The 20,510-nt window shown below is 42.1% G+C and overlaps 1 protein-coding gene across 6 annotated transcripts in view; it reads left to right on the top strand.

Annotated features, from left to right (window-relative positions):
- EML4 (EMAP like 4) overlaps positions 1 to 20,510 on the top strand; it is a 198,882-nt gene that overhangs the window by 76,681 nt on the left and 101,691 nt on the right. For 4 of the 6 annotated variants that reach the window (XM_077337892.1, XM_077337883.1, XM_077337864.1 and 1 more), the window contains exon 1: positions 7,726 to 8,038. The exons of 1 other annotated variant lie outside the window; for it this stretch is intronic. In XM_077337892.1, coding sequence (XP_077194007.1) covers positions 7,972 to 8,038 — 67 coding nt within the window. In that variant the 5' untranslated portion in view covers positions 7,726 to 7,971. Of the gene's footprint in view, positions 1 to 7,725; positions 8,039 to 11,172; positions 11,191 to 20,510 lie in introns of those variants that run through there. One more of the 6 variants, XM_077337902.1, reaches the window with a different exon arrangement.

The raw sequence follows: 20,510 nt of genomic DNA, 5'->3' as shown, positions 1-20,510 counted from the left end.
CTCCTAATCCCAAAGTGGCAATTGGCATTTCCCTGGGCATGCAATAAAGCCAAAAGGACCAAATACTGATGCAGTCCTCTCTGCCCACCCACTCACAGTCTGCCTATAGGGTTTCTTATTAGCAAATTTGTTTGTTGTGATATAAGAAGACACATTTGATTTATTGATCCTGCTCCTCTCACATATAAATATTTTCAATTCCTTGGGTGATGATATGGCTAATGATAGTTTGATATGTCAGGTTTTTGAAAGGTTGCACTGTGAGCATGGTGCCTATAACTAGAAGTAGATTGAAGTTATCAGAGAGAGACATAGAGACAATGCTTCCCAAAATATTAATTTTGTTAGTTTTGCTGCCATCATCAAATGGGTACTCAGGTGTTTTTTTTTTGTGCAGTACAAAAATCTGCTTGAAAGACGGAAAAGTTGGATGGGCATACATGGCACAAATACTATTCGTGCATCTGAAAACAAAACAAATAATTGGTTGGAACCAAAAGTCAAGTTACGATGGTGTAAATAGTCCATCCTAGATGATCTTGTCATATCTTGGAAGCTACGCAGGGTTAGTCCTTGGATAGTGAGCTGTCAAGGAAAATGGGTTACAATGGTAATGGCAAACCATTTTTGCTCAGCTTCACCTAGAAGGTTCTGTAGAAGGGGCCCAAATAAGTCAGGCGCATCTTGATGGTAAAAAGGTAAAGGTAAAGGTATCCCCTGTGCAAGCACTGAGTCATGTCTGACCCTTGGGGTGACGCCCTCCAGCGTTTTCATGGCAGACTCAATACGGGGTGGTTTGCCAGTGCCTTCCCCAGTCATTACCGTTTACCCCCCATCAAGCTGGGTACTCATTTTACCGACCTCGGAAGGATGGAAGGCTGAGTCAACCTTGAGCCGGCTGCTGGGATTGAACTCCCAGCCTCATGGGCAAAGCTTTCAGACGGCTGCCTTACCACTTTGCACCACAAGAGGCTTGATGGTACACCGTTATTATTAACATATTTCTGTCAACAGATTAATGGTAGTACAATTGTTGCTGATTTGCCTTTGTCTCCCTTGAAGTAGCCTTTGGAGGAACAGAGGCAGAGGTGGCACAGTTTTGATTAGACTCCTGCTGACAGTGCTTTGGGTCAAATCAGGTGTCATAAACCTAAATCTAGTCAGTAGGAATCAGTTCAGACATAGTAGAATTTAAACCAGTATATACCAGGCCTTATAAACTCTCAGTGAATCAGACAAAACTGAAACCAAAAGTTATTTTTATTGAAGTAAAACCATGATTGAAGTAAATTACCAAACTTGTCCACAAATTAAACTGAACACACACATACATGAAAAACAGAGTTGAGATGGCGTGTTAAGAGAATATAAGGGGCAAGTATCACTACTGTCATGACATGAAGTCCAGCAGGAGAAAAGACCAGCATCTCTGGAAAAAGGCAAATCTTACAAACATGGAGGGATATGCATATTGGATCCAAGAAAACACACACATGCTCACAGAGGGATTTTGGTCTGTGTTTTAAATAGCCAGATTTGTAACTTGAGGCTAAGACTGGGTGCTATAACCTCTAAAACAATGTACTTGAAGTGATGATGTATATGCAATAAAGAACCCAGAGGGCATGTGATGCTCTTGTCTGGGTTGAGGCAAAACCTTGGGAGGAACACTGGAGGTTTCCCAAAATTGGAGCAATACCCGTGATTCTCCTGGGTGCATCCTATGAATTTTTCAAGAAAAGAGAAAGCCATGACTGCATTATCTATGTGAAACTAAAAGTTTAAGTGGTTTCTTGATGACCCCTAGATTGTGGGACAGGATGCTGACTAGGTATGCCAGGCATGTTAGTAATTTCTCTAATTGAACTCTGCCAGATGAAGGGAAAGAAAATGCTTTTACTGTTAATGTAATTAGTAGCACTGCTAGGAGTCCTACTGACCTCCAGATATGCCTTTCTACTTTGAATGAAATGAAAGGATAGTGGTTATCAGTTCCCTACCTGCTCACAGTTCCCTACCTGCTCACACTCCCAAAGAATCCAGGCAGCTCCTGAAGGCATGGCGATCGGTTGGCATGTACAGTTATTTCTGCTAGTGATTAGATTGTGTTTGATCCATTTAGATGCAACTGAGATCAGTTTGTACATTGCAGCCATGTAGTGTGTTTGCAGTGCAAGGTGAAGTGCAGGTGATGCATAGGCGATCTTGGAGACCTTGTAGGTAAACTTCCCCTCAAAGTGAGGAGTGATCTGGCTACTAACAGCGACTAGAAATGTCAGAGCAATTTTGCGTGCATAATAAGTTGGCAGCAACATTTATGTCCTGCATTTTATAGAAGATTCTGGGTATTATAGGATTCTCTCATGACATTTTCTCCGAGTTGAAAGATCACCATTTTGCATCTTGCTGTTTTGAGAGATTGTTTTTACATCAATTAGTGTGGTGGTCATGATATTCTACACTTTGCCTCTGTACCTGTTGCTTTTTGTTTTTCTTTGTATTTTGCTGCAGTTCAGAATTAATTTCCAGCTAGAAAAATCAGAGCCATGACCCAAACTTGCAGTAATAAGGAAATAGCACAGATTGCAAAAAATACTATTTGGCCAAATATCACAACTGTTTTGCAGCGTACAGCTCAATGTTTCTTGCTGTTGCTAATGGTATATAGGTAAACCAGCTGCCAGCTTGTTGTTGTTGTGCAAAAAGAATTGTCCAGGTCTTTTTAAAGAAGTGTTTTCTCTATAATGCCTCTACTAAATAAAAGAGCCCTGAATATTAGAGATTGGCATCTGTTTTGAGCTTTAATAAAATCTCTACCTCTAGCTATATGTGGAAAAGGGAGCTAGTTTGAAGTTAGCATGACATTAAAAACATTGCTTCTCATCTCCGACTGTGATCATAATGTTGCATCACAGGAATGCCTAGGATTGAATTGACCATAGCTTTACCACATGAGCCTCTTGTGGCGCAGAGTGGTAAGGCAGCTGTCTGAAAGCTTTGCCCATGAGGCTGGGAGTTCAATCCCAGCAGCCGGCTCAAGGTTGACTCAGCCTTCCATCCTTCTGAGGTCGGTAAAATGAGTACCCAGCTTGCTGGGGGGTAAACGGTAATGACTGGGGAAGGCACTGGCAAACCACCCCGTATTGAGTCTGCCATGAAAACGCTAGAGGGCGTCACCCCAAGGGTCAGACATGACTCGGTGCTTGCACAGGGGAAACCTTACCACAAGATCCGTAAAATCTGGAAGGAATGTCCACTTGCATGGTCTTCTTCCATCTATCCTAAGTTTGTATAACTGCTGCCTTTTATCTCTTCTACAAGTAAGTAGTAGAGCGACATTCACAAAAGAGATGCTTCCCTTTGAATTTTCGTGTTCAAATGCTTTAAAGAACAGTATTTTGACTAACAGAGCAAATTAATACTCATGGGAAGGATTCCAAAGGAGCCAGCATTAGCATTTCCTCTGCTTATTTGTGCCACTGGGAAGCCAAGCTTGTCGTATTAAAAGGACTAAATGAAGTTGTCAGGTTTATACATATGAAGGAAGAACATTTAATATCTAAGTTCTTGAAGTACTTTAAGATTTGAAAAGTTCCATGCTTATAATTTACCCAGTAAGTGTATTATAAAACAGTTTGGACCCCAGACTACAGTGTTTGCTAATCATCATTTAGAACCTCAATCATGATTGAGAACTGCTTTTTCCTGACCTGGCTAGGCTATCCTGATCTTGTCAGGATTTCAGAAGACAAACAGGATCAGCCCTGGTCAGCATTTGGCTGCGAGACTACCAAAGAATATAAGTATTGCAATGCAGAGTCAAACAATGGCAAGTCACCTCTGAATGTCTCTTGCCTTGAAAACTCTATGGGGCTGCCATAAGTCAGGTGTGACTTGACTGCCCTTTCCACCATCAGTTAGCTTTTGTTTTAGTCTGCAGAAAAACTCTGAGTTATCAATTCAGGCCAAGCTGTGATTAAGCCTCCCTCTGACCATGACTTGGTGCTGTGCTAACCAATATTACACCAGATCTTTCCCCTCCACACTGGCAAAAAAGGGACGAGTGGCTGATGTGCACGATTTCTCCTTCCCTCTGCTGGGTTGCCTTTTGTGTTCGGGAGTCACTTGGGGTCACTTGGTCTCAGCAGTGCATCTTTGGGCTTCTTAGAAAGCTTGTGTAGGAAAGGAGAGTTGATGCATTGAATTCAACCTGTTATGTACCTTAAAGGCTTTATGAAGCTCGAGCATTACTGCTAGCAAAGTATTGCCTAAGGAAATTCTGTTTCTTGAAAATGTTCCCTATTGTGTTTAAAGCTCTGCAGTAAATTTTGTTTCTCTTCTGTGTAATACAAGTTCAGTACTTAGTGCTTCCATTCCCCCAAATAAAAAACATCTTCAGCCTGAAAAGTCAACATTTCAAAGAACTCGGTTGGTTAGATCTTTTTTCTATTAGTCTGCAGCACTTGCACTTTGAAAAAGAAAAAAGCATTCTCACATGAACTTAATTTCCATCCAAATAACTTTTCTTAAATCATAAGATCAGAGAATAATAAGATTCAAGTGCCCTTTTTTATCCATCCAGTTTCTCTTGGTTCTCTTACAGCTTTTTCTAACTATGTGAAGCTAGGAGAAATGTAGTCTGATTTTTGTTTGTATTTTTCTGATATCTTGTAAGGCAGAGTAAAATTTTATTTCTAGAAGTGACTAACGCAAGCATGTTCCTTAGATTATTGCAACAAAAATATCATGTTCCTTAGGCTATAGTAAAAAATTATATACACATACTATAGTCTAAAAAGTATACACACACAGCATTTAAAGTAAGGTGCGTGTATTACACAAGCACACATATTTAAACAAATCAGTAAAAATATAGACATCCAAACACAGCACGACGAGGGAGGAGGGCTAAGAGGTATTGTTCCAAAAACAATTTGTTTTGTATTGTTTTGTTACCACGATTAAGAAGAACTTATTTGAGGCTGCCACATTTCTAGCCGCAAATTTATCCAAAGCAGGGCCTCTGAAAGTGACTGGAGTGGAGTTGTAGGTTCATATGGAAAAGGGTGGTCTTTAAGGTTTGCAGTTTCCAGCCTGTATAGGGCTTTAAAGGTCAGTAACTTGAACTGGGCCTGGAGTCAATGTAGATGGCACATGACTAGGGTATTATGGTCCTACAACATACTCCAGTCAGCAGTCTGGCTGCAGCATTCTCTACGAACAGAAGCTTCCAGACAGACTTCAAAGGGTTGCCCCACCTCGAGCACACTGCAGTAATCTAATCTAGATGCTACATGGCCTTGTAACACAGTGGCAGATTTTTCTCTTCCAGGGTCAAACTGGTAAAAGTTACCCCTGTCCACGGTGGCCATTTTATAGCATGAGGCACTGGTCCAGCAACACCTCTCAAGCTACAAACTTTCTTTTCAAACTGAGGATAAAGCATGAGTGAATCCCTGCATCAGTTATCAGATGCATTGTATGTTTGTAAGGGATGCTGTTAATTTCAGCATGAACACACTCTGCTGTCAGATTGAACCTATCCAAAAATTATGATCAGAGAGGTGAAGTCCATCATTAGGTATGTTGAATTCACACCCAAAAGCTGTGAATGCTCACCAAATTGGTTTGCACTGGATTTGTCCTACACAGAACATGTGCAAAGTTCCTGATAATTCAAACAAATTGGCAGCCATTAGTATATCAGTGGAGGTAGGTATGGAAGGGGGGGGGGAAACACACCACAATTATATCCCCTGTTCAAAAGTAAATGAGCACCACTAGAATGTGAAAAAAAATTTCTCCCACACTATTTTCTTAGGTGCCTTTCCCATGTGCATTTTTGAACTATGTGCCTGAAGAGATGTAAATTTCTCATAATATACAAAATGGAGGGGGGGGGGAACCCTCCACGCTGCAATAAGATTGCTTTGTTTTGACATTTATCTTGCTGTGATCATTTTGCCAGTTGGCTTTAGGTACGGCTACCAAAAGTGAACACATGTTGCATTCATTAACTTTCCTCTGGCTCTGCTCAGTTCTGCAAGTCGGACAAAAGCATGATCATATTAAATGGACTGCAGTGCAGTTGTAATATGAGTGCACTGTCTCGCACTTAATGGAATGATAATCTTGGAAAAGCTCTGTGTTTTTTTCATTTTGTAGATACTATGGCTCTTCAGCACAGTGCATAATCCTGATTGTCCATGTACTGGGCTGCAAGTATAAATTCTTAGTAGTGTGCAAGTATAAATTCAGAATTCTGCAATGGCACATCTATTGCCATCTCACTCACATTTGTATGCTGTGCTTTCTCCAGGAGCCTCAGGGCCGTTACATTGGAAGATCCCATATTATTCTAATGCTGTCCCTGTGAGGTTGAGAGGCTGCAATTTGGGTATTTTAATATAGGTCCTTTTGATTGCAGTCACAGCTTTGTTTTCTTTTAATTAAACTAGATGTGAAATTCGTTTTCACAAATTAGCGAATACACTTGTTTGCTACATATGTTAGTTTTTTAAAAGGAACCTTTCCTTCCTATTCTCCCCCTTTGTGTTCTATAGATTTACTGCTTGGTTACCTCTGGTGTATCTGTTGTCTTTATTTGATTAAATTGTTTATATCCTGCCTTTCACACCTTTTCTAGTGGCTCAATACATTTTCCTTCCTAATTTACCTTTCATCTCCCTTCCCCCTTTTAACAAAAGGCTAGAACTCTTGCCAGTGACAACTGGACTATACTGTATAGATCCAATTCTGAGCTGCCTCTCTTAGATTACCTTAATGGCTACAATTCAGAATAAACTGAAAAGGGCCCACTCATGATTGACTTCTCAACCAGTTGAAACTAGCACAATAAAATCAGAGTCCAGTAGCACCTTTAAGACCAACAAAGATTTATTCAAGGCGTGAGCTTTCGTCAGACAGACACTCGAAAGCTCACACCCTGAATAAATTTTTATTGGTCTTAAAGGTGCTACTGGACTCTGATTTTATTGTGCTACTTCAGACCAAGACGGCTACCCATTTGAATCTATCCAGTTGAAACTAGTTGTTGCTTCAGTAGTTGTCTTTCCCTGGCTTTTCCAAGGTGTTTGTTTATTTGCAGCATTTGTGGTTTTCTTTTTCTCTAGAAGCACATACCAAACAACCACAAAACATCTGGAAAACAATATTTTAAAAACACACACAACGATCAACGCAATGCACACGCATAGGTCCTCCTCAAAAGTGCTGTTTGCTCAAAGTTTACCTAAGGGCCGGGGCGTGGGAGCCTCCTTAATTTTTATTTTCCTGCCACGTTACTCTACCAGGTGGTGGTTGGTGGCTCTACCTGAAAGAAATGCTCTGGCAGCCGTGGCAGTGCAGCCTGATCCGGCACAAGAGGCTCCGGAACCAATCTCTTTCTGTCGACCTAAAACAACTCAATCTGTTGTTGATGTCCAAACGGTTGTGTTGCAGAAGACCCGGGTTACCAGTTTATAAAAATCCGGTCGGCTCCTTGGTCGCTTCTTTACGGATTCGGAACACAGAAAGCGAACTGGCATCACTCGGGAGTCCTCGCCCGCCCCGTTTCTGCACGGTGACAGATTGCTGTGTAGCGTCTGCGCTCCTGAGTGCCTTTATTAGTGTGTTTGACGTCTCTCTCTTAGCCCCTCCTTCCCGCTGTCTCGAATCCCCCCCCCCCCCCCGGCCTCTCTCTCTCTCTCGCTCGCTCGCTCGCTCGCGCGCGCACAAACACCCTCCTCGGGCCGACGCTGTCCTTTGGCGCAGGCGGAGGCAGGCAGCTCGCAGGCTGTTGTTGCGGCGCGCAATTACTTTCGGGGCTGTGCGAGCGGGCAGCGGCGCCTCGGGAGCCGAAGAATGCGGTCTCCTCGGGAGCCCTGGCGTTTGCCGTGAGCCTCCGGTGAAGGCGGCAAGACCCGTCGGCAGGGAAGGGGCTCGCAGCTCCCCTAACGTGGGTGGGCAAGCATGGAAGACGGCTTGCCTTGTCTGGCGTCGGTGTGCAATGCCTCGGCACTTATGAACTTCTGCACCGGTAAAGTAGAAGTTGCTCTTGCTTGCGTGTGCCCCGGGAACGCCGTCGTCGCTTCCGAGCACCGACGGGGGGAAAGGTTTCTCTCCCGTCTGCTTTCCGGCCGCTCTCTTGAGTCTGCTGCGAGCCCCGCCGCAAATGCAGATCGATAAGTTAGAAAGAAAAGAGACGCAGCCTGTTTGCCTCCTTGAAGCCGAGCAATTGTTCTCTGTAGAAATCACGTCTGTGGCAGCCTTAAAGGAAGCCGATCTATCTATTTATAGCACTGGAGGATTCTCCTGTAAAATGGGTAGTAGACACCAAACATTCTCACTCAGCATGGCTACTCTTGTAGTATGAAAATCCCCTGCCATTATGGACAGTTGCACAATGTAGAAGGGAAAACCTATTACGTTGTGGATTTTAAATATTCAGGATTCTTAACTGTGCCTCCTCTGGCTGCATTTCTGTTAAAGAAGTTTTGTTTAAACTGGCTTTCATTATTACTTCCTTTGTTTTGAAGATGGTTGGATCCCCAGAGAAAAGTTTTGGATTGCTTTGGAGGGGGGGAGCTCAGAAAAGTAGCACAGTAAGACATCTATGCACCATACTGTGTTATGTATGCCACATTCTTGAGCATTCAGGGAATAGTTTGTCTTTCTGAGCAGTGTGTGATCTTTTGCAGACCAATTTATTCCTTTCTTTCTTGTAATTAATAATCAGCAGTTACTGAAGTATCTCTGTGTGACTGTACTTGAACACCACTTCTAGTGGTTTGGTCTCTATATCAGAAAGCTGCCAAGAGAACTCTTTCTCAATTATAAAGATTGTGGAAATTATTAAAAACAGTGGGCCAGGATTAGAGCTATAACCATAGTTTCAAGTTTAGTCCTATTTTAAATGTACCAAAAGATATGTGAGCATTTTATTCATCCTGGTGATTTGTTAAGATCAGTTTTGGAACAAATGCGTGCGTGTTTCTTAAAAAGAAATCAGTGTGTTAAGATGAAAATTACTTCTGCAGAAAGATATAAAGTGCTAAAATAGAAACTATTTCATGCACTAAAAGAGTTATCTTTCCACACTTGCTTTTATTGGTAGGAAAAAATGCCACTTTATTATAAATTCCTCAAGGAAGGTTCAGTACTTTTATTTGCTACAGAAGTATAGAATGTGGCCTTAAGATGTTAAAAGCACGTTGTGCCTGTTTAGGTAGGGGAGTAAAAAGAAGCTGAGAATATTATTGTACTTGAGCATAATTAAGTAGTTAAGTATTTTCCTTTGGAATAAAATAATTGCTCTTTCAGGTTATGTTAATGCACAGTAGTGAACAGGATGAGATGGATCTTAATTTGACATGCTTTATTTCTGTTGAATGAATGGCATCATTGAGAGCAGTCCAAAGCTCATTGACATTAACTTCTATGAGATGCATCCGCAGATTTTGATTCCGCTTGTTAAGAGGCATTCCATACAAATAAATAGTTGTGTAGATATAAAGAAAACTTAGTTCAAACCAGAAGTGGGATTCTAATGGCACTTGCCATGTGGGTTGTGTTCAGTCCTGGCTGTACAAGTAGACACAAAATGTTTGGTTAACTTCTGGTTTGGGCTGGTGATCTCAGGATGATCTGGTTCAAGAAAATAAGGATTTCAGAAGTAGTTCAGCACACCTGTGGATCTAGTTCAGTGTCACTGCACAGGTATATCAACTTTATGTGTAAAATTTATTACACATGATTACATAAGTACAGTGAAATATGCCTTATGGGATAATAATTAAATTAATGTGCTTTTGTGGTTCCTTCTTAAAACTGGAACTATTTGAATTGGGTTGAATAGGCAACAGAATATTCTTTATCTGCTCCCCAGCTCTTTAAGAGAGCAAAAAAATGCATAAGCATGCACTGTATAAAAAAGAAATCTTCCTAGGCTATAATTTTACATGTTACCCATTTTTGTTAGGGCAATTTGAGTAAATATCTGTATAAATGTTTGTGTGCTTGTATGAGTGTACTTTAAGGCAACTCTTATTTTGAACCTGGATGGATTTATTTTAAGTTTTTCTTCCAGTGTGATGGAAAAGCGATGTCTTCTACTTTGGAGAACCAGGTTTGATCCCACGTTCCTCCACATGCAGCCAACTGGGTGACCTTGGGCTAGTCACAGATTTTTTTGGGGGTGTTATGGCAAAGCACTTCTGTTAGACCTCTATCTGTCTCACCTACCTCACAAGGTGTTTGTTGTGGGGAGAGAAGAGGAAAGGTGCAAACAGCTTTGAGATTCCTTCTGTAGTGGAAAGCGGAGTATAAAAAACAGATCTTCAGACTAGAAGATTTTCAAGTCAGTTCAATTTCAAAAGCAGATAGTGGCTAGGTTCAGAATCAGCTTGACTTCCTGTGTATGTATGCATGTTTAGTTCTGCAGTCACGATTAGCGTGGAAGAAATATGGGACATTTCCTGTTGCACATTTTTGTCACTTTCCATACAGTAATAGGACAGGGAAAGATAATCTCTGTATCAATATTGTAGGAAATCTTTATAGTTGGATAATGCAAGACACAAGAACTTTGCTATGTGATCTGTACTTTTGGTTACAATAAAAAATTTCAAATGAAACAAGGAACAGAATGAAAATATAACAAAAAATACATCCATAAGGTTCTTGTAGACAGATGTGCTCACACTGTTACATGTTGGTAGCAATTTTCATTAGGCTACAATTAATTCCACTCAGTGGGAATACATGAATCTGTATATGCACTTCATGTTAGGGAGAGAGTAAGTAGGACATATGCTCTTAGTCATACATTGAACTAAGTTTTTCTAGTTTTAAATGTCTACTTTTTGTGTTGGTGATGGTCATGATTTTTAAAATTGGGGAAAAATGCACGGTTCAGTAGAAGGGTAATTGACTTATTGATGTTACTGCTACTATAGATACTTGTATAGTATCTACTATAGATACTATAGATACTCAGCCCTTGTTTCTATGCTACCTGGAATTTTACCAGTCCCACTTTAAGTACCATGAATTCTGGAAAGGCCTTTCCATATGCAGGGTGCTCATGAAGCCTGTCTTTCTAGGTCAACTTGCATCTAAATCAGGCAAACTGTGATTTTTACAAACCATTCCAGAATCAGAAATCTAGAGGGAAGTCTGCAACATCTTAAGGTATGTAAATTTGGGTACAGGTGACCAGACCATGCTTGCATGGAGCCATGTTTCTACCTTTAAGGAGCCTGAGCTGGTACTTCAATATCTACAGCACTGAACTGGGCCTTCTGGTGCCTCGGGACTGGATTCTGGTGCCAAGGAAATTGTGGAACTGGTGCTGAAGAGTCCCAGAGAATGGGCTTGGAGGTATATGACACAGTTTTATTCCTGAGGCTCAGTTTCCTAGATGAGAGAACTCTTCTGTATAAACTATTCGGAGCTTCTCTTTGGAAGAACAGGGAATGTGTCAGACTACAAATAATTGGGAGCACTTTCTTAACTGTTCTAATGAACAATAAGAGTGGGGCCATAATATTCACAGTTCAAAATTTAATATTTCATAATTAACAAAATAAAACCAGTAGAATCATACTAGTGCTGAAACAAAGTTGGACATGTCATTAAGTGTTGCAGATAACTGGGCATATCATGCATGGATGGATAGTCTATGGAGTGCAAGGAGCAGTATAGTAATTATAACATTTTTAGTTAATTACTCTATCACTTGAGTGAGCAACTTGTCTACAAAAAACTAGTAGATAGATCATGTCTGCTGTATATTTTGTAGTGAAAATATATATATTTATATTCAGGTGCTACTTTCAGTCCCAAAGTGAAGGATGAAAAATTCTCTCGAGGGGAGGAGCACGCTCAGATAACACTTGGGTTTCTCATCCCACAATCCCTGGAGGCAAGAAATTGATTGCACTTTCAATCTCTGTAGCATGCAGAGCCCACCCTCAGTCTTTTTCCTGCCTCTGCCTGAGTGTGCTCCTGAAATCTTCCTTTAAGGAATGTTTTTGCTTACACCTTGCTTTCTCTTTCCACATGTCTGCCATTCTGTGTGACTTTCCCTTTGTTAAAAAAAAACAAAAATCCAAACCTTGTTTGTTCTTCTGGCCTCATCTTCCCTGAGGCTATTTGCTTTTTGCCTGCTGCTTCAGTCATGGCCACGTCTGCAGTTAAGGTCTCCAATCATGGGACCTCTTCCAAGGGAGTGTTGAGAGAGGTGATTCCAAGGCAGCAGGGTAGGAAATCCCTACAAACCCACTTGCCCAGCTGTCCTGCTATGGCAGAGCTCCTGGAGAAAGCCATAGGCTTGAATCTCCTGATTTGGATCATGAAGAAACAGGCTTGAATTTTTACTCCAAAACTGCACCTTCTACTAATCATCCAGGACAGCCTGTATCAACCCATCAGGCTTGTTCAACACAGTCTTTTGTAGCCTTCAGCCAGCAGATTTCCAGGGCTGGTAGAACAGTTTGTCTCCAATCGGTTAGAGAAGGCAAAAGAGCTTCTTTACCCTCCCAGAAAAGATGATGCAAAACATGTTTTAAAAAATAGCTACTTCAAGGCCTTTGGCCCCAGAGAAATGCCAGGGCTTCTCGTAGCCAAGAAAGGATGCCTGTAAAAGCACCTTCATAATTGGGAGCAATTATTCAAATCTCTCAGATTATAAAGCTGAAGATAGGGAATTCCCCCTTAGGCTCTGAGGATTCTGATGCAGATCTGAATAAAGACGGAGGCCAGTTGTCTGAAGATGAAGTCGCTCAATGGAACAAGCCAAGTCACCATTGTTTTTTCTCGTGAGCATCTATTTTTACATAGTTCCCAAAATAACGGGAAGTGAAGGGCTATCCTTGACCTGAAAATACTGAATAGGTTTATGAGGCACAGGAAGTTCAAGATGGAGACCCTGATGACCATTGTGGAAGCCCTGAAGTTCGAGGACTTCATGACCTCCATCGATTTGACTGAGGCATATCTTCACATGTCCATAATGCTCTAAGAGAGACAGTATCTGAAACTTGTCTTTGCTCAAAAACATTTCCTGTTCAGCACCATGCCATTGAGGTTCACATCAGCATCCTAGATATCAGCATCCTAGATCCTGAGCCTTCGGGGAGGGCGGTATATAAATCTAAATAAATAAATAAAAAATAAATATTCACAAAATTAATAATCATAATTATTAAAAGTTTAGGTCTCAAAAGAATTCATATCTACTCCCTAATTTGACAACCTCCTTATATGGTTACCTTCTCAAGAGCAGTCACTCAGGATCTATCAGGTCACTATCCAGTGCCTCTCCAGTCACAGTTTAAGTAGCCTCCAGAAGGCCTATTATGCACGGCCGCTGAAACAGCGGCATGGAGAATGTGGAGGAGGAAGAAGCGAAGCAAACCACTTACGCACGGGATAGAACGCAACAGCTGCAAAACCCAGAGTATCGGATTATGCACGCAGCTACTCCGGAGCCGTTTCTGGTTGTGCCCTGGTCCCAGGAAGCTCCACTTTCTTCTGCATCTCGCTAACGCGGCTTTTTCGGCTGCATACGTTGACTCTGCGCCCGGTTGCCGCCTGCAGTGTGCATAATTGGTGATTTTTTTTATTTTGGGGTCAGTGATAGATATACGGGAGGAAAAAGTGCTTCTTCCACTGGGCAAAGCAGAGAAGATGTTTCAAACCATGAAACAGATTCACTCTGTGAATTCACTAGATGTAATGCTCCTAGCATGTCTGCTAGGTTCCATGATTGTAGCAATCAAGACAGTCTCTGGGGCCTATGTGCACTCTATTTCAGTGGATGCTATTGCCATACCGAAGGCTCATAGTCTTTAAAAGCATGTCAGAGTCAGCATCTCAGGAAAGACCTCTTTTGGTAGACAGCCAAGAAATACTTACCTGTAGGTAAACCCTTCCAAGTGACCATACATGTACATATCTCAATAGACACCAGCCTGATGAGTGGGAGAGCCCATTGTGTGCTGGGCTACGTGCTGGGTACCTAGCCCCATTGAGAAACTTCCCTCACCATCAATCTTTTGGAACTGTGAAATCATCTAGCAGTTTTCCAGATTAGCTCAACCACACCAGACTGGACCAGGGTGAGTGGTTTCTCAGCCAGGAAACATTCCATTCCCTGGTTTTATATTTTGGCCTGCCGTGTATAGAATTCTTTGCCTTTCTAACCAATATTAAAACATCCAGCTTCTTAAGACACCAGTGTCAACAAGTGGAACAGGCCTATTGCAAAGAACTTTCCTAGCTAAAGCTCTGAAAGGGGCACTCTCACTCTCCTGATCAGCACAAGCACCCACCTTCCTGCTGGATTCATCACATGTGCCCCTCATCCTTAGATCCTTTTTCATAGCAGCCCTGTGTATGCATGGTCCCAATGTGCAACTGCACACAAAATGTCAATGAATAACAATTACTCAGTTATTCTTTGAAGTCCCTTCAGCCCTTGGGCCTTCTTTATGTCTTTCCCCCTCATACCTTTGATTTCTAAGTTTCTGAACATAATGAAACAGGAGAAAGTAGCTTCTCTGAACATCTCACTTACAGTTGGTGGTGTACCATTCTGAATACCAGGTATTCAGTAGTGAAGAGATTTCTGAAGGGAGTTTTGTTTCATCCCCTTACAGTGCACAGGTTTCTCTCTTGGAGACTTCGTCATTCTTCAGGCTCTGTCTAATCAGTCCTTCATTTGAACCTCTGAGAGAAATTTCCCTGAAGTTCCTTATTGTTGAATGTACTTTTCTTAGCAGCTGTGACATCAGCAAGATGGCTCTCAGACAGCTGTATATTATATTTAATTTATATACAGCCCTCCCTTGTTGCTTAGGGTGATGTGCAACATACATTCACATCAGTAAAATATGGATATTATAAGAACCTTTAAAACAAAAAATAAATCTTAGTATTAAAATCTCAACATCTCAGTATCACCAAGCAGTTTTCCATTGCAATCTATCATAGGACATTATCCGTGGGGGGGTTGTCCAAGGAATCCCATTTGATGTTATTGGGATCACTGGCCTCAACCAAATCCTTGGCGGAAGAACTCTGTAGTGCAGGCCCTGCAGAACTGTGACAGCTCCGACAGAGCCCTTATCTCCTCCAGGAGCTCATTCAACCAAGTACAATGATATAGGCTAGATATCAGGAAAAACATTTTCAGTCAGAGTAGTTCAGCAGTGGAATAGGCTGCCTAAGGAGGTGGTGAGCTCCCCTCACTGGCAGTCTTCAAGTAAAGGTTGGATACACACTTTTCTTGGATGCTTTAGGATGCTTTGGGCTGATCCTGCATTGAACAGGGGGTTGGACTAGATGGCCTGTATGGCCCCTTCCAACTCTATGATTCTATGTTTCTAAGTGAGGGCCAGGGCAGAAAACGTCCTGGCCCTGGTTGAGGCCAAACGTACTACCTTGGGGCCAGGGATGACTAGCTTGTTGGAGTTCACAGAATGCAACTCTCTTTGGGGGACACAAGTAGAAAGGTGGTCCCTTGGGTACACAAAGACCAGACTGTGGATGGCCTTTAAGGTGAGAACCAGCACCTTAAATTTGATTCAGAATGCTAGTTGAGCTACTCTCATGACCTGACCCTCCATTGTAATGAAGGTATCCAGAATCACCCCTCAAATTCCTAGCTTCATGGACAGCCTAAAGCTGAACAGCATCTGGGTTGGGTAAGTACACTTCTTCACTTGGCCCTTTCCTACCCAGCCACATGACCTCTGTTTATGAAGGGTTACATTTCAGGTGACTGCTTGATCCACCTCCTCTCTGCTTCCAGACAGCCGGCAAATGACTTTGGGGATGATTCTGGGTGCTCATTCATCCAGGAGGTACAACTGGATGTCATCGGCACATTGATAACAACCTGGTCGAAATTCTCTGACAAGCTATGTGTCAGCACATAGTTGTTAAATAAAGTTGGGGAGAGAACTGCCCCCTGTGGCACTCCACAAGGGAGCTGGCAGCAGTGCAATAAATTCACCCCAATTGCAACTTTTTGAGCACAACCCTGGAGGAAGGAGATCAGCCGTTGCAAGGCTGACCCCCATATCCTCATGTCGGCAAGGTGGTGAGCTAATAGCTTGTGATTGACTATGCTGAAAGCTGCCGTGAGATCTAGCATCACAAGTAGCGCTGACCTACCTTGATCCAGCTGTCACTGGAGTTCATCCATCAGAGTGACCAACATTGTCTTGACCCATGGCCAGGCCGGAAGCTAGATTGAAATGGATCCAAGACTGAAGCCTCTCTAGATACGCTAATAACTGGTCTGTGGCAGCCCTCGCAACAAACTTCCTCAGAACTGGCAACTTCAAGGCGGGGCAGTAGTTAGCCGGGTCCCGCGGATCCAGAGTACAGGGTGAACTTTCCATCAGAAAGGGCTTATGCATAAGCACTTGGTGGTTCCCAAGGTCAACATACCATTTCACAACTCATAGGAGATAATTAGCCATCCTTCTGCCCAAAGCCATCTCATCCTGGTGAGAAGTATGGGCAGTTGCTTGACCTTCTCAGAGCTCTTAACATTTATATCAGAAAGACCAAGCCATTAAGGAAGTTGGATTCCCTTTTTATAGCTTTTCATCCAGTAGCCAAGAGGAAAAGGGTAGTAGCTAAAGGACTGCATCTCTATGGCATATGAATCTCAGGGCCTTCAAATCCCAGAGGGGATCACAGCTCATTTGACAAGAAGTGCCTCTCCGTCAGCAACATTTGACACAAATGTATCCATTGCTGATAACTGCACGGCCACTACCTGAGCCTCAGTGCCAATGTTTATCAGGCACTACAAGATGGATCTTTATCAGTGTGGCTGATGCAGCATTTGGTTGGAGATTTTGAAAGCAAGTGGTCTAGTCCTTCTGTTGTCTCCATGCTTGGCAGTCACTTTTCCCTCCCTGGATCTGACAAGCTTTGTAACATCCCAAGTGTATCAGAATATCCTCATCCCCTCAAGAGAGAATGGAACATTGGACTTACCATGAAGATTCCTTCTTCTCAAGGACAAGGAGGACACTCTGGACCCACCCTAGTTGGAAGGTCTCTGTTTATCCTAGTAATCTTCCTAATGACTGATTGCCATTGTGGACTTATCAACTGCAGAAGTCTCCAGGACGAGAGTGGAATCCTCCCCCTGGAGATGGAAAGTGCAATCAATTTCCTGCTTATAGGGATGCAGGAAGAAGTACCCAAGCGTATCAGGGAGTACTCCTTGCCCTAGATAAGAAGTGACCTTCACTGTAAGTCCAGTGTTCCATTTGTGAATACTTAGGCACAATCTTGGGAGCAATATTTCACCTGTAATTGTGAAAGGGATAGCAGGAGACTCGGCATAACCCTTAATAGAAATAGATTTTATCTTTGAGAATACACAATCATAAAGGGAAAAAAAGGGGGGGGGAGAATAGATTCAAAAGCAATACAACAGAACACAGTAAGGTTCTGGTTTAAAACAATTAGCGCTAGTAATAAACATTCATGTAAATCAATCAAATTGAGAAATAAGCAGCAAGCAATCTTAGTAATTTTTAGTGAAAACCATCCCATGAAACTAGATGTATTCTCCCATGGCTACTAAAAGACAACACACAATTAGATTCTGTTCATGTCTTTGTTTGTTCCCAAGATAGGGAAGGGTGAAGGGGATGATAGTTGTGCTGGGTTTGATGCAGAGGAACAGGGCATGAGGTTCTTCCAAAGAAGATTCGGTAGGTAGGAGAAGACAGAAGACTACAGGGGAAAGTTTCATATGTTTTCTGAGCCTATAATGTGCACGTAAAACTTGAATCTGTAGTGTAATGAGGGAAAAGTCCAGGCAACATAAATCCTTCTCCTGTCAGGATGACAGAGAGCACCCAGGGGGTAGGTAGGACTGGACTCAAAATGCTGGCTCAGAAGAGCAGCTTAAATATGAACATGTCACACCCGTTCTTGATAGCAATGAGAAACTGAAAGTTGGAGTCTGCATGGTGGCCACCAATAGGGCAAGCAACGGTATTCTGTTCCTGATCATAGTCTTCATTAGGTTACCTGGTAGGTCTGCTTTGTAAGGCACTCTCTTGAGCAAGGTAGAATGTGGTATTATTGTCTTGCAAATATTGGTGATTCATCTTGACTTAGCTATGTGAGGATTACGACTGGTCACATTTTTAAACTAAATAAAAAACTTGATTGAGGAGTAAGTGACAATTTTCTCACAGACAGCTAGCAGGCTATTGGCCCTCAAGAAGAACACTTTAAAATAGCATGCAGACATGGTCAAAATTTAGTCTTTGGTGCAACATGGAGTCTCCATAGGCTTAACTGCATTGGGCCTAAGGATCTTGAGGATCTCCAAGGCTCACCACTCTTGACAACTAGTTAGCTAACAGTAAGTCACAATAGCTTCACATCTTTTATTATAGAGCTTACATGAATCAGAACCGCCATTTACTCTCAGAATGTAGTTTGTTTCTGACAGTGTGTTCCTTTTCAGGTAACTGATACTGCAGGGCATGTTTTGCATTTTCCAGCTGTGCCCAGAATAACCTAGACTGTGTCAGCACTGTGCAGAATGATGAGGAAAGCCAGCATTGAAGACTGAACAAGTGATTATTTGTTTGAAAAGTGTAAACCCATTAACATAATAGTGCACCTATGTGGGTGCAGCTTTGAACAGTGCGTGGCCTCTACTGCTTTATGTAGTTTTTAAGCCTGCTTGGTGATATGTTGCTACAGTCTGAGCAACAAGGAAGCAGGTTTTACAAACACCTTAATACTTAAATAAGCTAAGTATAAGGAGATTACTTTCATAAGAATTCCAGTTCTTCTCTCGCGCTTCTCTTTATGCACTGAGTAATGTCTGGGTGAACTTTATGATGTTAACTAATGTCGTCTCCCCCCCCCCCCCCCAAGTAGGCATTTTAAAAGTAGCAGGGATAATTACAGTGGTGACATTTGCCCTCAGTCATGTGTTGTTTATTCCACCCCCATTTTAATGACATAATAATTCATCCAAATGGTCAAGGGAGTAAGGAATTAGAATATGTTAATGAGTAATATGCAAATTCTGAACATAGAAATAAAGCCAGTATTATTTTTATATTAAAGTACAGAAATTTGGTCCCAGCCTCTCTAAATCAAGGAAATGCCTTGCTCATTCTTGCTATATATCTCACTGCACAAAACTGCAATGCAATACACCAAGATGTAAGCTGGAAGACTTTGCAAAAAATTTTTAAATTCTGGGGCATGGGTTTTCACATCACTATCACTACTTTTGCCATGTGAAATGCAGGTATCTCCTTGCAACTGATTACATATATGCAGCACTTTTACCAGCTATAGCTTTTCCTGCCCTGTTTTATTTAGACTACACTTAGGATGATAGAGAAATACATGTTAACTTGGGGGGGGGGGTCCTCCTTATATGTGTGTACATAAGTGCCAAGTGTGATTGTGTCACACACCGATCACTGTATCTCTTTATTCTAATTTACTGACAGAAAACAGACTTTAAATTCTTATGTTTGCTTCTATAAAATATAATGGTTTCACCATGAGATGTGTAACCTGCTCCATGTTTATCAAGGAGCAAAAGTTTTCCAATCATACAAAATTCTGGTTGAATCCAGTGAGAGCAGCTCATCTGGAGTGGTGAAACTTGCCATCTGAGTGCCATGCCCAACTCTTAGATGTATTATTTACTGATCTAAATGTTTTCTGTCCCTCTCAAGGACAGGGCCTTGCTCTGTAAATTTCCACGTATAAAATATTGCGAGTGTGGATGAATGGTATATTAATTTATGAATAAGACAGTTCTGTAAAACTATTAAATCAGCAGCTTTAACCTTTCTCAGGTGCTACGTAAGTTGATTTTAGGCAGTATTTATGCATGCATACTTTGATTTACACCCTGCTACTCTCAACAATGTTATCTTGTGATTGCTTACAGTATAAAAACAGACTACAAAGTGCCCATAAAACTCCCCCTAAAACAGTAAAACCAATACAATAACATACCAATATCAATAATCTCAAAATGGTGGTATAATCCTATCAGGCCCAAAGGCCCAACTCCACTGTTGCAGCCAGGCTGATGATGTAGCTCCAAAAGATGTAGTGTGAGGGTTCTCAACATCCATGTTCACCAGCAGTTTCAGTATAAGGCGGGATCCACAGATTGGCCTATTATGCACAGAGGGAAAGGTCCGCATTCAAGGTGGAATGGCGGCGGCTAAAATCATCAATAAAGTACGCTGGTGGTGGTAGCTGGGCACAGAGTTGATGTAGGTCGCTGAAAAAGCTGCGTTAGTGTAACACGGAAGAAAGTGGAGCTTCCCGGGCGACCAGGGCACAACCAGAAGCGGCACCGGAGTGGCCGCTTGCATAATCGGGAAGGTCCGTGGTGTACAGGGCTTCTGGGTGTGCTTGATCTCTCCCCTTTCATGCCCTTCGGTTCCGCCGGCATGGCCTGCGCATGCCATGGCCGCCCT

The sequence above is a fragment of the Paroedura picta genome, chromosome 1 (genome assembly GCF_049243985.1).
Source record: "Paroedura picta isolate Pp20150507F chromosome 1, Ppicta_v3.0, whole genome shotgun sequence".
Lineage (NCBI taxonomy): Eukaryota > Metazoa > Chordata > Lepidosauria > Squamata > Gekkonidae > Paroedura > Paroedura picta.
This window is presented reverse-complemented; position numbering and strand designations above follow the sequence as displayed.